At 37.5% G+C, this 15129-nt stretch overlaps 1 protein-coding gene across 2 annotated transcripts in view; it reads right to left on the reverse strand.

Annotated features, from left to right (window-relative positions):
- The window catches only part of LOC139136777 (scavenger receptor cysteine-rich domain-containing protein DMBT1-like), a 34953-nt gene extending 20742 nt beyond the window's left edge, over nucleotides 1–14211 (reverse strand). For both annotated transcript variants that reach the window (XM_070704606.1, XM_070704604.1), the window contains exons 1-3: nucleotides 14175–14211; nucleotides 3078–3174; nucleotides 2554–2695 (exon numbers count right to left, since the gene is read on the reverse strand). In XM_070704606.1, the coding sequence (XP_070560707.1) occupies nucleotides 2554–2695; nucleotides 3078–3153 (218 nt within the window). In that variant the 5' untranslated portion in view covers nucleotides 3154–3174; nucleotides 14175–14211. The remainder of the gene's footprint in view (nucleotides 1–2553; nucleotides 2696–3077; nucleotides 3175–14174) is intronic.
- Between the last annotated feature and the right edge of the window lie 918 nt (nucleotides 14212–15129).

Below are 15129 nucleotides of genomic sequence, written 5' to 3' on the forward strand. Positions count from 1 at the left end.
ATTCAAGTAAGGCAGTTCAGATATAGAAACTTTGTTGCAAAGTTCCACCGCACGGTCGTCTTCGTTACTTGCATTACAAAGTCATAGTCTGGCCTTTCTATGTCTAGTTGGGTTTGACTGCATTTAGCTGGTTCCAAAGTGACAGGCCGGACATGGTCATGCCAAGTACTGACTGAATTTCAGGTCCCAAGCTTTGGTAGTCCGTGTAGGCTACCATTTCATGAATTTTGGTATCCGCAGAGAAAAGATGGTAGTCAGTGGACGCGGGACTACCGCTAATTTCTAGTCCTGAAAATAGTGCAGACCTTGATGTTTTAATACCTGCATGGATGCTCGTTTAGTTTGAACTTCAATGTCAAGAATTTTTTTAAAGATATTTTTCTGCCTGAATCGAAATGCAGACTGTTGTGAAAAATGGCAGAAGCATTCAGTGGTAATATGAGGAGTTCTAGAGGCCATAGAAATCATAACAATAAGCCTGAATTTTCTCAAAAACACCACTGAGGGCGCTATTTTCATCGCTATATCAAAATTTCCGTGGACTTGCCCACACGAAAAATTCATCAGTAGTCAAGCTGACATTGACCTATCACCTGTTAAGAGGATTCGTGCCGCTGAATGTTTTATAATAGGAAAATCGAGCTCAACGCTACTGTGGTGGCCTATGGGGAATTAATTAGTGGTCTTGTGCCTGATGTGTCATAATTTCATCTAATTCGAGAAGTTTTTCAGTCTACAGGAAGTCCCAGAACCTATTACGAGATTACTAAAGCCCTTAAAACATGAAAATAAGCCAAATGTCTATTTTCTGTATTATTTTTACGTTATGTCACATCGCATCTTATTCAAGGGGAAAGTAAATTTAGACGCCATCAATAGTTTACTGAATGAACGGACGCAAGAAATTATGGAGTCCCGTGTCCTCATAAAGTGCATACGGGATAATTGATCCCTCTACTGCCAGTCTAAGAACAATGCATGGGTCATAACATTGGAAACTTACAGTAATCCTGTCATTGTAAATTGATTATTCGGAATACTCTGTTATGATGTGTGACAAGACCACACAAAGTTCTACATGCAATTTTACGAAAATTTAATTGTAATTTTATATCGGAGATGAGGCAAATTTCTGAACAAAGGCGTCTTTCATAAGAAAGACACTCATATAACGAAGGGGATACGAATCATTTTCTGTTATCTTCTAGGAGGCTTAGTCTTTACAAAGCGAATGTCTTAATTAACAACCGTACGGGGCTATGGTCACAATTAATATCTGCATCCAAGTTGTAGCATGGCAAACTTTTCTGTCTGCACTTGTTCAACAAACGCACGTCAAATGAGTGTGCTTGCTATATGAGTTTAGAACACTGTATGATACAAAATGTTAATGAAGTAGGTAGAAACTAGGCTAGCCAGAAACTTTTGGAACGTCTACATTTTGTATTAACAAACTAATTACACAGATGTGATGAAATGGCGCCCTAAGATGTGTTACAGAGATATTTTGTCCCACACAAAGGTTAATGAACCTAGCGGTCATCGACACCAGTACAATGGTTAATTAAAACATCAAGATCTCAAATATAAGTTGATTTCCGAATAAACCATATTTGAGACTAACGCACAATAACTCTAATTACGTTTTACAAGGATGTTTACGGAAGTCTGGAATATTTGTATTATATTAAGAATTATGAAGGTAGTCAATTACGTTTGCAAATTAAAGGGAACCTGTCAATTTAACATCAAGACCTGCATCGATGTTTATGATTGGATGTATCATTTTATCTTTTATTCATGTCTATCGTATGATCCAAGCCACGCCTTAAAGATAACATTTAAAATCCCATTCAAAAACAATACAAGAAATTTTGGAACATTGAGAGAGGAACACGGCGGACCCAAGACATTTAGACTATGATAGAAGTGTATCTTGGGCGATGGCAACTGTCAAGCTTGTCTACAGAGAAATATAGTCTATGTAGTACCAACGAACGAACTCTCAACGTCTCGTGTAGTCAATACACTGAAGATCCCCTGGTACCTCTCAGCAGGCCAAGGTGATTTCAACATACAAACTCCCCTTGAAAGAACGATTAGTAACATGGTGGCCGGAACGTTACTATGAAGAAAAATACGAATAGTAACAGATGCATAAAGAAAGCATTTTGTGAAAAATGGCATAGCCCACGTTCTTCTTCATGTCGATAATGATTTCGAGTGTATCAGAATCTGAAGTCAAAACTACAAATTTTGAAGAAGTTTATCACTGAATAAGATATTTGAACAAGTGACTACACCTTTCTGCTCAATAGAGATTATGTGGATTAACTTTAACGTTTAAATTACATTCCCTACTGGTATATACTGTGATGTTTCGTTTATTGCTAGGCAGAAAACATTTGGACGACTTCGCAAAATAACAAGTAGTAGATGTTTAAAATATTCTGCGCAGTAATGCTACTGATATGCGATTTTTAAAGTTTCTATTTGAACGTGGTGAAGGCTAGCTTTCCAAAATAGCATTGATTTTAAATCAAAGAACGATACCTGTATCCAAGTTGTTGACAGACAACGATCGCATCAATGTCTTCAAACGAATCGTCACAAACTGTACCCCATTGGTCTTCATGAAATATTTCAATTCGGCCTTCATACTGGTTTGAACCGCCTACTAAGCGGATTGATTCAGCTAAGAAAGAGATCGAGTATTCGAGAAAAAATAGGAAGAGTTGATCCTGGAACACAGTCAATGTTTTTTCTATTATAAGAATGAGTGAACTGAAGAATTTACAAACGTACAGATGAATGAATAATGAAGAATTAATGAATACATTGATGAGTTTATAATGAGTGAGTGAATTACTGACTGAGTGAACCAATGAACCAACAAATGAAAGCACCATTTCGATCTTCTGATTTATGTCATTTGCGTTCAATCAGCCTTTACGACAACTTACCGTTGTGAATTGAATTCATTACTTATAAAAGAGTAACATGCAAGATTGACCATCCATTTTTACTAAACAATCAGAAAAGCATACTTGGTGGCAAAAGTAGTGAAACGTGCTTACCTCGTGATTCAGCTACTATGTAGGCTGCTAAGATAGCACAGAGAGCTTTGTGCCACACACTTTGTAGAAACGCCATCGGCAATGCCCTTTTGTTTTACTAAAATAAATATATGTAAAACCGATGAATGGGGGTATATCATGACTATAAATATGCATAAAAGATATCATCCTAAATTGTCTATAAGTAATTTTCTCATCATCCATCTCAGAGTTCACTGATACAAGTTATAGACAAATAATTTTCCCATTCGTCGAAACCTCAGTTCACACCTCTAATCGCTGAATGACACCAATGTTAATTAAATATCATTGACAAAATAGTATGACCCAGTCATTTGCATGAGGCAAACTCAGTCATACTTGGGCCAGTTTCTGTGTAGAATGACGATTACCATATGCATAAAACTTTTCTATTTTAAACATATGCTTTATTACTCTAGGAGGATAAAATACAATGTAGTTTCAGTACGCTCTGGATGTATTAAATTCATCAGGAATACGAATGTATAAGTCCTTAACGTTGTTAGAATGCACGTTTTTAATACACAAACCGGGTTATGTTTCATTAAATAGTGCATCAGGCTTTGTAAAAAGTAAAGATTGTTAAACAATCAAAAGCTTCACAATTTCAAATCGACAAACGGGTTATCCTTTTGCGATATGTTCGTATCTTATAACAACTTATGGGTGACTATAACTTTGCTTTAATCATGTTTAACGTTTTTTGGGGACACGGAAACCAAGGCTAAGACCACTGATTCGTGCAGGCCATCACACCACTGCTTCACATTATCATTTGCTATGATGTAACACTAGGCGTAAGGCAGTCTATCCCTGCTCCCACTCTCACTCTATTGGTTATTTTTTTGCGAAAGATTCAATTGAATCTTAAAAGATCTTCTCCAGAATCAACAGACCATTTGACTCGAAGTTTTCCTCGTATCATCATCCTTAGTACGAGCAGTTTCAAGTTTGCAAAGAGCAGTTGAATCGATCAAGTGGTTTGGCGGCCATAAAATCGGATTTCAATAATGAAGTTCCGGTACTACAAGGCCTGTCATTTATAGGTCTCACCTCGCTTTGGAGTTGCTGGTACAAGTCATTTGTATCCAGTCTGGTTTTCATTCATGACTTCATAACCGCTAGGAATAGAATGAACTACCAGTAATTTTTGAATACATTGTGCATGCTAACGCTTCAAACGTTCTGGTAAAGTTACATTAAGACACTAATGTTACAGTTATCTACCTTAATTATTAACTATCCTCTGTTGATTGCCGTGATGACCAAATTAACTAATGATTAATTGACATGATGGTGTTTTGGTTGATGTTGTATTAAGGACCGCCGTTACAAAGCGCCAACCTTTATACCTTAATGTACAGAGAGTCTTGCGGTGGAACGCGCCTCAGGGACAGTTATTTGAGCTCTCAAATGTTTACAATTCTTCTCTGATCTACCACTTGTTGGGGCTCATTTTAAAGCTCTTGGACAAAGAAAAATGTTCACCATCTAAGTGTTTTGAAAATCAAATCCAAGATTTAATCGCCCCGTAGAGTTAAATAGGATTGCCGGACAATGTGAATTTCAAATATCACACAATATTGGGTAATTTACTTTGCTAGTTCCAAACTTTGCACAGTGACCCCCCGATTTTTATTATTGATTTGGTAATGGAACGGTTGAAAGTTTAATTCAGGAAAGTTTGAGCAAAAGTCTTTCACTTTCGAGGCACATACTACCTGTAGAGAAAATCTCCTTTAATACAAATCAAAGCCTTGTATCGTATGATTACAAAGCATACAAACTAAAGAGTAAGCACATACAGATTAAAATATGGCATAAATATTACTATATTTGTCTAGATTCCTTTGGTTCTATCCTAAAACTTCGGCTAATTCGCCGAAAACAAACTAACAGACCACATATATGTTAATGTTCATGTGAATGTCAAAATGTAATGTACCGCTGTCATGGCGTTCCTTCAATAAGAATAGCTGACTAGTAGGATGCCAATTATGATTAAGAGTGGCCACTAGATTGTGCCCAGCCTGATATAAATAGTTGTATTTTAGTAGTTAGAGTGGCATTAGCATGTCAACCCGCAAGTATTTCAGACCTATTAACACCCTGATTAGTGTCTCTGACAACAAGCTGTCTTGTCCCCATGCAACAAATACCTCACATGTCGATATTATTTTTCTCCCCCAGCATAAACGATCGACATCTACCGGAAGTATTTCTCATGTCGGTAACCCAGTAATTATACTCGTCACACACCTTATTTAATCAGTTATTACTATTTTCAAATTACATGCATGTACTGAATTTCAGTTTTGTTGTTCCCCAGAATGTTTTATACAGATTGACACCCATGCACTAAGAACACTATGTCAGCATTATTGCCAATGCAGAAAACAGCTGAAAAAGGCTACCTATAAATGCATGTAAAGAGAATGTATTACCGATTAAGCTACAACATTAATCCCAAAATATAAAGTCACCATAATGCATGATCCCTAAAAGGAATCCTCGCGTTTTTGATATTTAGTGTTATGGAGGTAACTTATCCTACACAAAATTTAACGTATCAATATTATTTAAACAGCAGGATCTCAATTAGTAGTTTACTGTCCAGAAAGACTGCCAGCGTTTTACGACCTTGTTTTGGAAACGGTGACGTAAACAACATATGTTTGATTTACATTCAGAAAATGAGCAGTCTACATTTAATGAATGAGCATGAGAATTTCACGTGGTGGAATTGTAACGTGTCAGTTATGAATATTAATTGTGATACGTAAACTGTAGATCAAGAGCAGTATTGATGTTGATCTTAGTTCATATTTGTTGTATGATTGAATCCACTTTATTAAGATAATGTTTAAACCCCCGTGTTTCGTCTATACGGGACAGGACGATCAATGATCTTGCAAAACTCCGAAACACGCTAAGACATTAAAGAAACTGTATCTTAGACGGTTGCATTTATTACCTTGACTATTTAGAAATAAATACAACGTATATGAAACGAACTTAACGGCTTCATACAGATAATATTGAAGAAGATCATGAGTTCCTCTCAGCAAGTCAAGATGAGTAATCGCCAGTAATCTCTGAATTGTAACAAATGTTGGACATCAAATCAATAACAGAAACATTTGCATTCTGTTAAGTGTCTTGGCTTTCTTTTACAGCCAATTGCATTTAGTGTATCGAAAAAAGTGCTAAGAACAACAGTAAATCAATGTAGTACAACAATAAAATCGATGTGGTCAACATTTTTTCAATTAGATTCACATTTTTATGGGGAATGACTGTGTCATATTACACTGTCATGTGCAATTATCAGCTGGGCGGTAATAGAGGAAAAGTCCGTCTGCAAAAGTTGAAACATTGTCTAGCAGGAGGTCAGACGATCGTACCAGTGGATCAAATGGTGTTGCATTTGACAAAGTCTAACTTCCTGCTAGACAATATTTTGCAGACACGGATTCGATTCCTCTATTACTGCCTACCTGATAATTGCACCTGACAGTGTATTGTGATGCGGTCTTTCCTCATAAAATGCAATTAAAATCCTTGACCACATCGATTTTACTGTTGTTCTCATCAGTTGTTTGATACACTAAAATGCAATTAATTAAATACGTTTGCTGCCAACTACTGGATGCGATAAAGATTAGTAAGCCTTAATTACTTCCAGCTTTCTCACCAACATTGAAAACCTTCATCGTAACGGCCAATAGCTATAAAGTACGTGTTTGTTTGTAATACAATCTGAATATATTATTCTTGTTAGATTAAGTTAATGAAAACAAGTCATTGACAATGACATAGTCCCCACTTGTAATAGGAGTATTAGTCTTGATGGGGCAGGGAAATGAGGTCATTAAGAAGTTTCACTGGAGTGTATATGTTCAGATCTATGGACACAAAGGTCTATGTCATTGTTCCCAATTTGAAACAAGAGGCATGTCTAAGTTATGGTTCTAAACCGGGAAAAAAGATCAGACCTCTAGCTGTACTGGCCAGCCAAGAACTACATATGTGCATAATAAATGAGGTACAAGATGTGACATCTTAAGGTCTACTATCCTATCAAAATTGAAGGGTAAAGAACTTGTGGTTACTGAGTTATGCATATATATGCATATTGAAGGTCAAAGGTCATCAAGGTCACGTGACATTTTGAAAAAAAAACATTGTATTGCTAATTAATCCATATATGCCAAAATTCAGACCTCTAGCTCTATTGACTTGCCCACAATTATAGATGGGCATAAGTAACGAGGTAAAGCATGTGTTGTCACAAGGTCTCCCATCCTACTAAATATAAAGGACATAGCACTTGTGGTTACTTATTTATTGACATAATCGTGTATTTTAGGTAAAAGGTTATCGAGGTCACATGACATTTTGTCATAAAAATTCTATCCTATAGTCTATCCCTATATACTAAAAATCATACATTTACCTCTATTGGCTTGCTCAAAATTAGATATGTGCATAATTAATGAGGTTCAATATGTGGCATCATAAGATGTCCCATCATACCAAATATGAAGGGTGTAGCACTTGTGGTTACTTAGTTATGGACAAATATGTATATTTGAGGTCAAAGGTCACCAGGGTCATGTGACATTTTGTCAAAAAAATTGCATTGCTAAGTTATCCATATATACCAAAAATCAGACCTCTAGCTCTATTGGCTCGCTCAAAATTAGATATGCGCATAATAAATGAGGTACAATATGTTGCGTCATAAGGTGTCCCATCATACCAAATATGAAGAGTGTAGCACTTGTGGTTACTGAGTTATGGACAAATATGTATATTTGAGGTCAAAGGTCACCAAGGTCACGTGACATTTTGTCAAAAAAATTGTATTGCTAAGTTATCCATATATACCAAAAATCAGACCTCTAGCTCTATTGGCTCGCTCAAAATTAGATATGCACATAATTAATGAGGTACAATATGTGGCGTCATAAGGTGTCCCATCATACCATATATGAAAGGTTTAGCACTTGTGGTTACTGAGTTATGGACAAATATGTATATTCGAGGTCAAAGGTCACCAAGGTCACATGACATTTTGTCAAAGTGTCTGAGATATCTGCGTGAACGGATGGACTCACATGGATGGACTCACGGACTGACATGACCCAATCTATGAGCCCCCTGGACTTTATCTGTGGGGACTAAAAACTGTGTCACTGCATCCTTTTCGCAATATGAATATGATGAGAAACTAAATTTTTATTTTTCTTGGCCTTATACATGGGAGTCTACGGACTGCCTTATACATGGGAGTCCATTGACTGCCTTATACATGGGAGTCTATGGACTTCCTTATACATGGGAGTCTATGGACTGCCTTATACATGGGAGTCTATGGACTGCCTTATACATGGGAGTCTATGGAGGTGAAAACTGAAAAGTCCTCTAACATGGCCAAATTTGATCGCATTGTGAAACAAATCGACGTGCATCTGTATGAGGTAGAGTACTATTCTTGTACCAAGTTTGAACGAAATTGCTCCAGGCGTCTCTGAGATATCTGCGTGAACGGACGGACAGACGGACGCACAGACGGGAGGGACGGACGGACGGACGCACGGACGGACGCACGGACATGACCAAACCTATAAGTCCCCCCGGACGGTGTCCTCGGGGAGTAATAAACACTGTTGTTCTTATTGTTCTGGAGGGGATAGTTTTCATAGAAAGTTCTTTCAATACTTAAAAATGTGAAATATCTTGAAGAATTATACCTTGAAGAAGTATTGCCTATCAACATAGGTTAAGATAGTTGATATAAATGAATTTCAGATTCACATTAAAAATAGCATTTGAAAAACTGGAAATGAAGGACAATTTCTTATATCCCTGTTTAGTTTCAAAATCTGTTGAAGCTTGAGAACACTCCGCTAAGTACAGATAGTTTTCAATCGGATTCGAACCCACAACATACGGCATCAGTCGCCTAGCTGAGAGGCCAGAGACAGAACCAGTCGGCTAAATCTCCACTCCCAAAAAAGAGTGGTTCAATAGCCGGCTAAGTTGTTACATTTATCTGACTGAGACCGCTCAACACGTTGTAGAGTTCGTGAAGCACTCACGCACGCATGCTCACTATCATACATCGCACATACCCACTACATCGAAGCGAAGAAACGAATTTCATCGCTTTAACTGGGCGAACGATAACCTCGGGGACAATTCTGTCCACCAGCAGTGTTACCAACCCAGGATAGAAAATACGGATAGTTTTCAATCGGATTCGAACCACAACATACGGCATCAGTCCGCCTAGCTGAGAGGCCAGAGACAGAACCAGTCGGCTAAATCTCCACTCCCAAAAAGAGTGGTTCAAATAGCCGGCTAAGTTGTTACATTTATCTGACTGAGACCGCTCAACACGTTGTAGAGTTCGTGAAGCACTCACGCACGCATGCTCACTATCATACATCGCACATACACACTACATCGAAGCGGAGAAACGAATTTCATCGCTTTAACTGGGCGAACGATAACCTCGGGGACAATTCTGTCCACCAGCAGTGTTACCAACCCAGGATAGAAAATACGGATAGTTTTCAATCGGATTCGAACCCACAACATACGGCATCAGTCGCCTAGCTGAGAGGCCAGAGACAGAACCAGTCGGCTAAATCTCCACTCCCAAAAACAAGCGACCTAGCGGCCGATATAGCTCCGCTGTGTTTATGTAGAGAATAACTATTTTTGACACATGTTGATGAAGAAGGTGGAAATCTTTGATAGCTCGATGCAGTGGCCAGAAAAAAGTGGCTAAAATAAGCTGCAAAAATACGCAATTGAAGATTTCATCATACTTTGAATGTATCACATAGGATCATCCCTAAGAACATGTCAACCAAAGCTATCTGATGAGTAGTTTTTGAGAATAAATTTTTGACCAAAAATGGCAACAATTGCCCCCAAAAGTAAAAATTGCAGATTTCATCATAATTTCAAAAGATCAAATTTAGTTCATCTATAGAAACCTGTATACCAAATTTCAAAGCTGTTAGACAAGTACTTTTTGAGAAACGCATTTTTTGACCAAAAATAGGAAAGATTGCCCCAAAAATTCAAAATTGCAGATTTCATCATTATTTCAATAAATATCATTTAGTCATCTATGGAAACCTGTATACCAAATTTCAAAGCTATCAGATGAGAAGTTTTGAATATACACATTTTTTGACCAAAAATGGCAAAAATTGCCCCAAAAATACAAAATTACAGATTTCATCAGAAATTCAATAATTATCATTTAGTTCATCTGTAGGAACCTGTACACCAAATTTCAAAGCTATTTGATGAATAGTTTTGGAAATACACATTTTTTGACCAAAAATGGCAAAAATTACCCCAAAATTACAAAATTGTAGATTTCATCATAATTTCAATAACTATCATTTAGTTAATCTGTAGGAACCTGTATACCAAATTTCAAAGCTATCGGATGAGTAGTTTTGGAAATACACATTTTTTGACCAAAAATGGCAAAAATTGCCCCAAAAATACAAAATTACAGATTTCATCAGAAATTCAATACTTATTACTTAGTTCATCGATAGAAAGGCTGTATTCCAAATTTCAAAACTATCAGACCAGTACTTTTTGAGAAATAAATTTTTTGACCAAAAATGGCAAAAATTGCCTTAAAAATGCAAATTTGCATATTTCTGCACAATTTGAACAAATCTGAAATAGATCATCCCTAGGGACCTATGTACCAAATATCAAAGCTATCTGACTGGCAGTTTTGAAGAAGAAGATTTTTAAAGATTTTTTTACCAGAAATGACAAAAATTGCCTTAAAAATACAAATATGCAAATTTCGCCACGATTTGAACAAATCTGACTGAAGTCACCCTAAGCAAACTGCATATCAAATTTCAAAGCAATCGGACAAGCGGTTTCAGAGAAGAAGATTTTTTTACCAAAAACACCAAAAAATGCCCCCAAAAAACAAATATGCAAATTTCACCACGATTTGAACAAACTGAAGTGAGGTCACCTTAAGTGAACTGCATATAAAATTTCAAAGCAATTGGACTTGTGGTTTCAGAGGAGAAGGCAATTGTTGACGGACGACGACGGACGACGGACGACGACGAACGACGACGGACGACGACGGAAAATCAACCTATTTGATAAGCTCCGCGTCGCTGACAGCGGAGCTAAAAAGGGTGGTTCAATAGCCCGCTAAGTTGTTACATTTATCTGACTGAGACCGCTCAACACGTTGTAGAGTTCGTGAAGCGCTCACGCACGCATGCTCACTATCATACATCGCACATACACACTACATCGAAGCGAAGAAACGAATTTCATCGCTTTAACTGGGCGAACGATAACCTCGGGGACAATTCTGTCCACCAGCAGTGTTACCAACCCAGGATAGAAAATACGGATAGTTTTCAATCGGATTCGAACCCACAACATACGGCATCAGTCGCCTAGCTGAGAGGCCAGAGACAGAACCAATCGGCTAAATCTCCACTCCCAAAAAAGAGTGGTTCAATAGCCGGCTAAGTTGTTACATTTATCTGACTGAGACCGCTCAAACAGTTGTAGAGTTCGTGAAGCACTCACGCACGCATGCTCACTATCATACATCGCACATACACACTACATCGAAGCGAAGAAACGAATTTCATCGCTTTAACTGGGCGAACGATAACCTCGGGGACAATTCTGTCCACCAGCAGTGTTACCAACCCAGGATAGAAAATACGGATAGTTTCAATCGGATTCGAACCCACAACATACGGCATCAGTCGCCTAGCTGAGAGGCCAGAGACAGAACCAGTCGGCTAAATCTCCACTCCCAAAAAAGAGTGGTTCAATAGCCGGCTAAGTTGTTACATTTATCTGACTGAGACCGCTCAACACGTTGTATTTTCTCCAATTTATATTTAGGGTGAATGAGTACGAATTACGTCAAAATCAGGTTGTGGTGTCATTTTCTTGAAACTTTGCACAAATATTCTTGGCAGTTGTGCAAGTGCAAAAATGAAATAAAAAATGGGGGTCACCACGCTCGTTTCCATGGAAACGGACGTCAAAATGGCGTTGTTAGAAATAAATAAAAATGATATAATTCACTTAAACTAAAGAAAGCAATCATAAAACGCTTAGCAAATGAGTTAATTTTATTAAATACCAAGACTTAAGATCCATATCTATCGAATGTATAGTTTACATGATGTTTGTAAAGAAATTTATGTAAGTATCGATTACAAATTGACGATATCGAAATTATATCACTACATAATTTTCGAACTTTCTTCCTGTCACTTTTAATGGTGTCATTTTGACCAAACTTGGCGAATAAAATCCTGACATAATAACATTTAGTTTACACTTTTAATAAAAGGGTGTCACCACGCTACTTTTTACAATATTTCCAGGTGAATGAGTAATATGCGCCATGTAAATGGGAGAGAAATGTTAATTTTTCGCTCATATTGAATAAAAACCAGCTTCCTAGAGGGTCAAAATATGACAAGATTATAGGTCACATGTATTTCTAGGAGAATGGGTCAAAAAATTAGGTAAAGACGCAATTTCAACAATGACAGGTGATGTTAAATACATGCGCTACAAAATAACCCATTTGCGGCAGGCTGGAGTTAAATCTGCGCAGAAACGTTCTAAAGCGCGTGCGCGTCCGAATTCGTCGCACTTTACCTTAAGATTTGTTTGTCTGAAACAGATACAGTGGTTTGCGTTGACCCGTTGGCAATAGACGAACTAGACATATTGTCTAAGTTGAGGTGTTCTCAGCACTCTCTGGCGTATCTATCAGCTATAGGCGGTATTATCAGTCAATTCAAGCCTGCGAAATTTGAAACATTGTCTTGTAGGAGGTCAGACGTAGCAAATAACCATCAGTGTCACACACGTCAACGTACAGCCGGCATACTGTCCAAGACGTATTGACTTGTTTTCAGGCGTAGTTGTATTGAGTACTCTGACCTCCAGCAAGACAATATTCACGTTTAGCACAGTTGATTTTTCTGTGATGGACCAGTGTTACTTCTTAGCTGACAATTACGCTCGACAGCAATACCCCAATTTCGGAAAATGCCATTGAGTCAACGTAAACCACTGTATCTGTTACAGACAAACAATTTTAAATATAAATTGCAGTTTGATTAAGCTAACTAGATACTGATAAGCTACGCTTGGGATTCTTTTACTTAAGTTTGCGTTTCAACCTTCAAATTTGCCATAAAAGTTTAATTAGCTTTAGCGGAAGTTAAATGGTCGTGAATTACCTAACTTTAAGTTTAGAGTACATTCACATTGATATTGCCCTAGACATAATGTAAAGTGATCCAAATTATTTCATGTTGAAAAGATTATCCCGAGACTATTGAAGATTTGACTTTAGCCGATACATCGCTGAGCATTATAAACTATCCCTATGCTCGACATTTCAAAAAGTTTGGCCGCATGAAGAGTACGTATTGCACTTGTATGACAAAGTAAAGCTTGTGAAAACCTTTGGAATAACGGCTAGGCCTACCTGCAAAATACACCGAATTCAAGTTCTGTAAGTTTTTAAAGAAAATGTGCCGGATTAACGGAATCAGAGGTAGGATTATAGATGTACATGGACGGAAAGACGATCTGAGGAGGAACCGAGTTAAAGACACTGCCACAGCGAACGGAGGTGATTACGTACAGCTAGGCTGATAGAGAGAAGTTGCCAAGCGCAGCATCAGTAAAACAGTTGTGTTTTTCTCTACTCCACTCGCTATGCGAGCCTAGAAGAACTTCGGTATATGTTCGGTCTTTACTTCTTGAGTTTTTATACAGAGAATGTAATGATCTGTGCCACAAGATATAAGATTAGGTGAAAATAAAATAAACTGACATATACGTCCGCTTCTCAGCGCAGTAATGCAGCGAGGATTACTTTTGGAATCGAAAACACTAAAGAGCATTTAGGAAACTCTTGTAAAAACTATTTGTGGCACTTTAGATTTCTCGGTCTTGACACAAGTACTGAAATGAATGAAAGATGCAAAAATGCGTGGACAGAGAACTTACCAAGTATCCAAATATCGGACGCTGAGCAGTAGTATAGTCTTTGTATAATCGAAACAAACCTGTATTATATATATTGGTTTAACGTTCTAAAAATAGTATTGAGATTGGAACAGAATAATACATATGCAGAACACATCAGGAAACTAAAGTATTTGATCATAGCAGGATGATATTAGGGCTCTGTAGAGTGGATAATTATTTTCACCTTTGGCTTGCTATAGTTTTAACATCTTCCACAAAATAAGAAAAATATAAGTATACTTTAAACTTCAATATTAAATGATGAATTTAAAATCAAAATAAGAAATTATCCATGTAAACATAGACATCATATTGACTTTTCAAAGCCAGATACATGCGAACTTGTTATATCAATCACCGTGTCTTACTAGAAAGTGCCAAAATGTAGGTTTTGAACACCTTAGCATCAAAGATCTACACTTATTGCATTCGTGATTTAAATCCCCTATTGTGACGATGGTATATGCTATTATTTGTATGTGGTTTCATTCACTTGAACTCCTGTGGCGTTTGCACAAATTTACACTTTAGATGTAGGAGGCACAAACTTTGAGACATACGAGGCAAGGCAATGGATTCATGCTTATATGCAGATAGCTCTGCTTTTCATAACTATGTCAAACTTGTGAAATAAAAATTGAGTGACAATGCTGACGTAGGAGAGAGAATCATCTCCTTTTACGGCGGTGAACTGTGAACTCAGCGGGTCGAGGAAAAATGCAAAGCTAGACAGAAATGCAGGACAGGACAGTAATTGCTGGCACCCTTATTTCCCGTTTATTTGGGTTTGTATGCACGGCGCTACCTGTGGTTAAAACCCGTGCCTTGTCCACCTTAATGTGCTTATTTTTATTGGACATTTCATCTTTTCAATTTTTTCATTCACTCTTTCCGACACGATATTATTTAATATGTCACGGTGCCAACATGTCGC

Source organism: Ptychodera flava, chromosome 7 (genome assembly GCF_041260155.1).
Source record: "Ptychodera flava strain L36383 chromosome 7, AS_Pfla_20210202, whole genome shotgun sequence".
Taxonomy (NCBI): domain Eukaryota; kingdom Metazoa; phylum Hemichordata; class Enteropneusta; family Ptychoderidae; genus Ptychodera; species Ptychodera flava.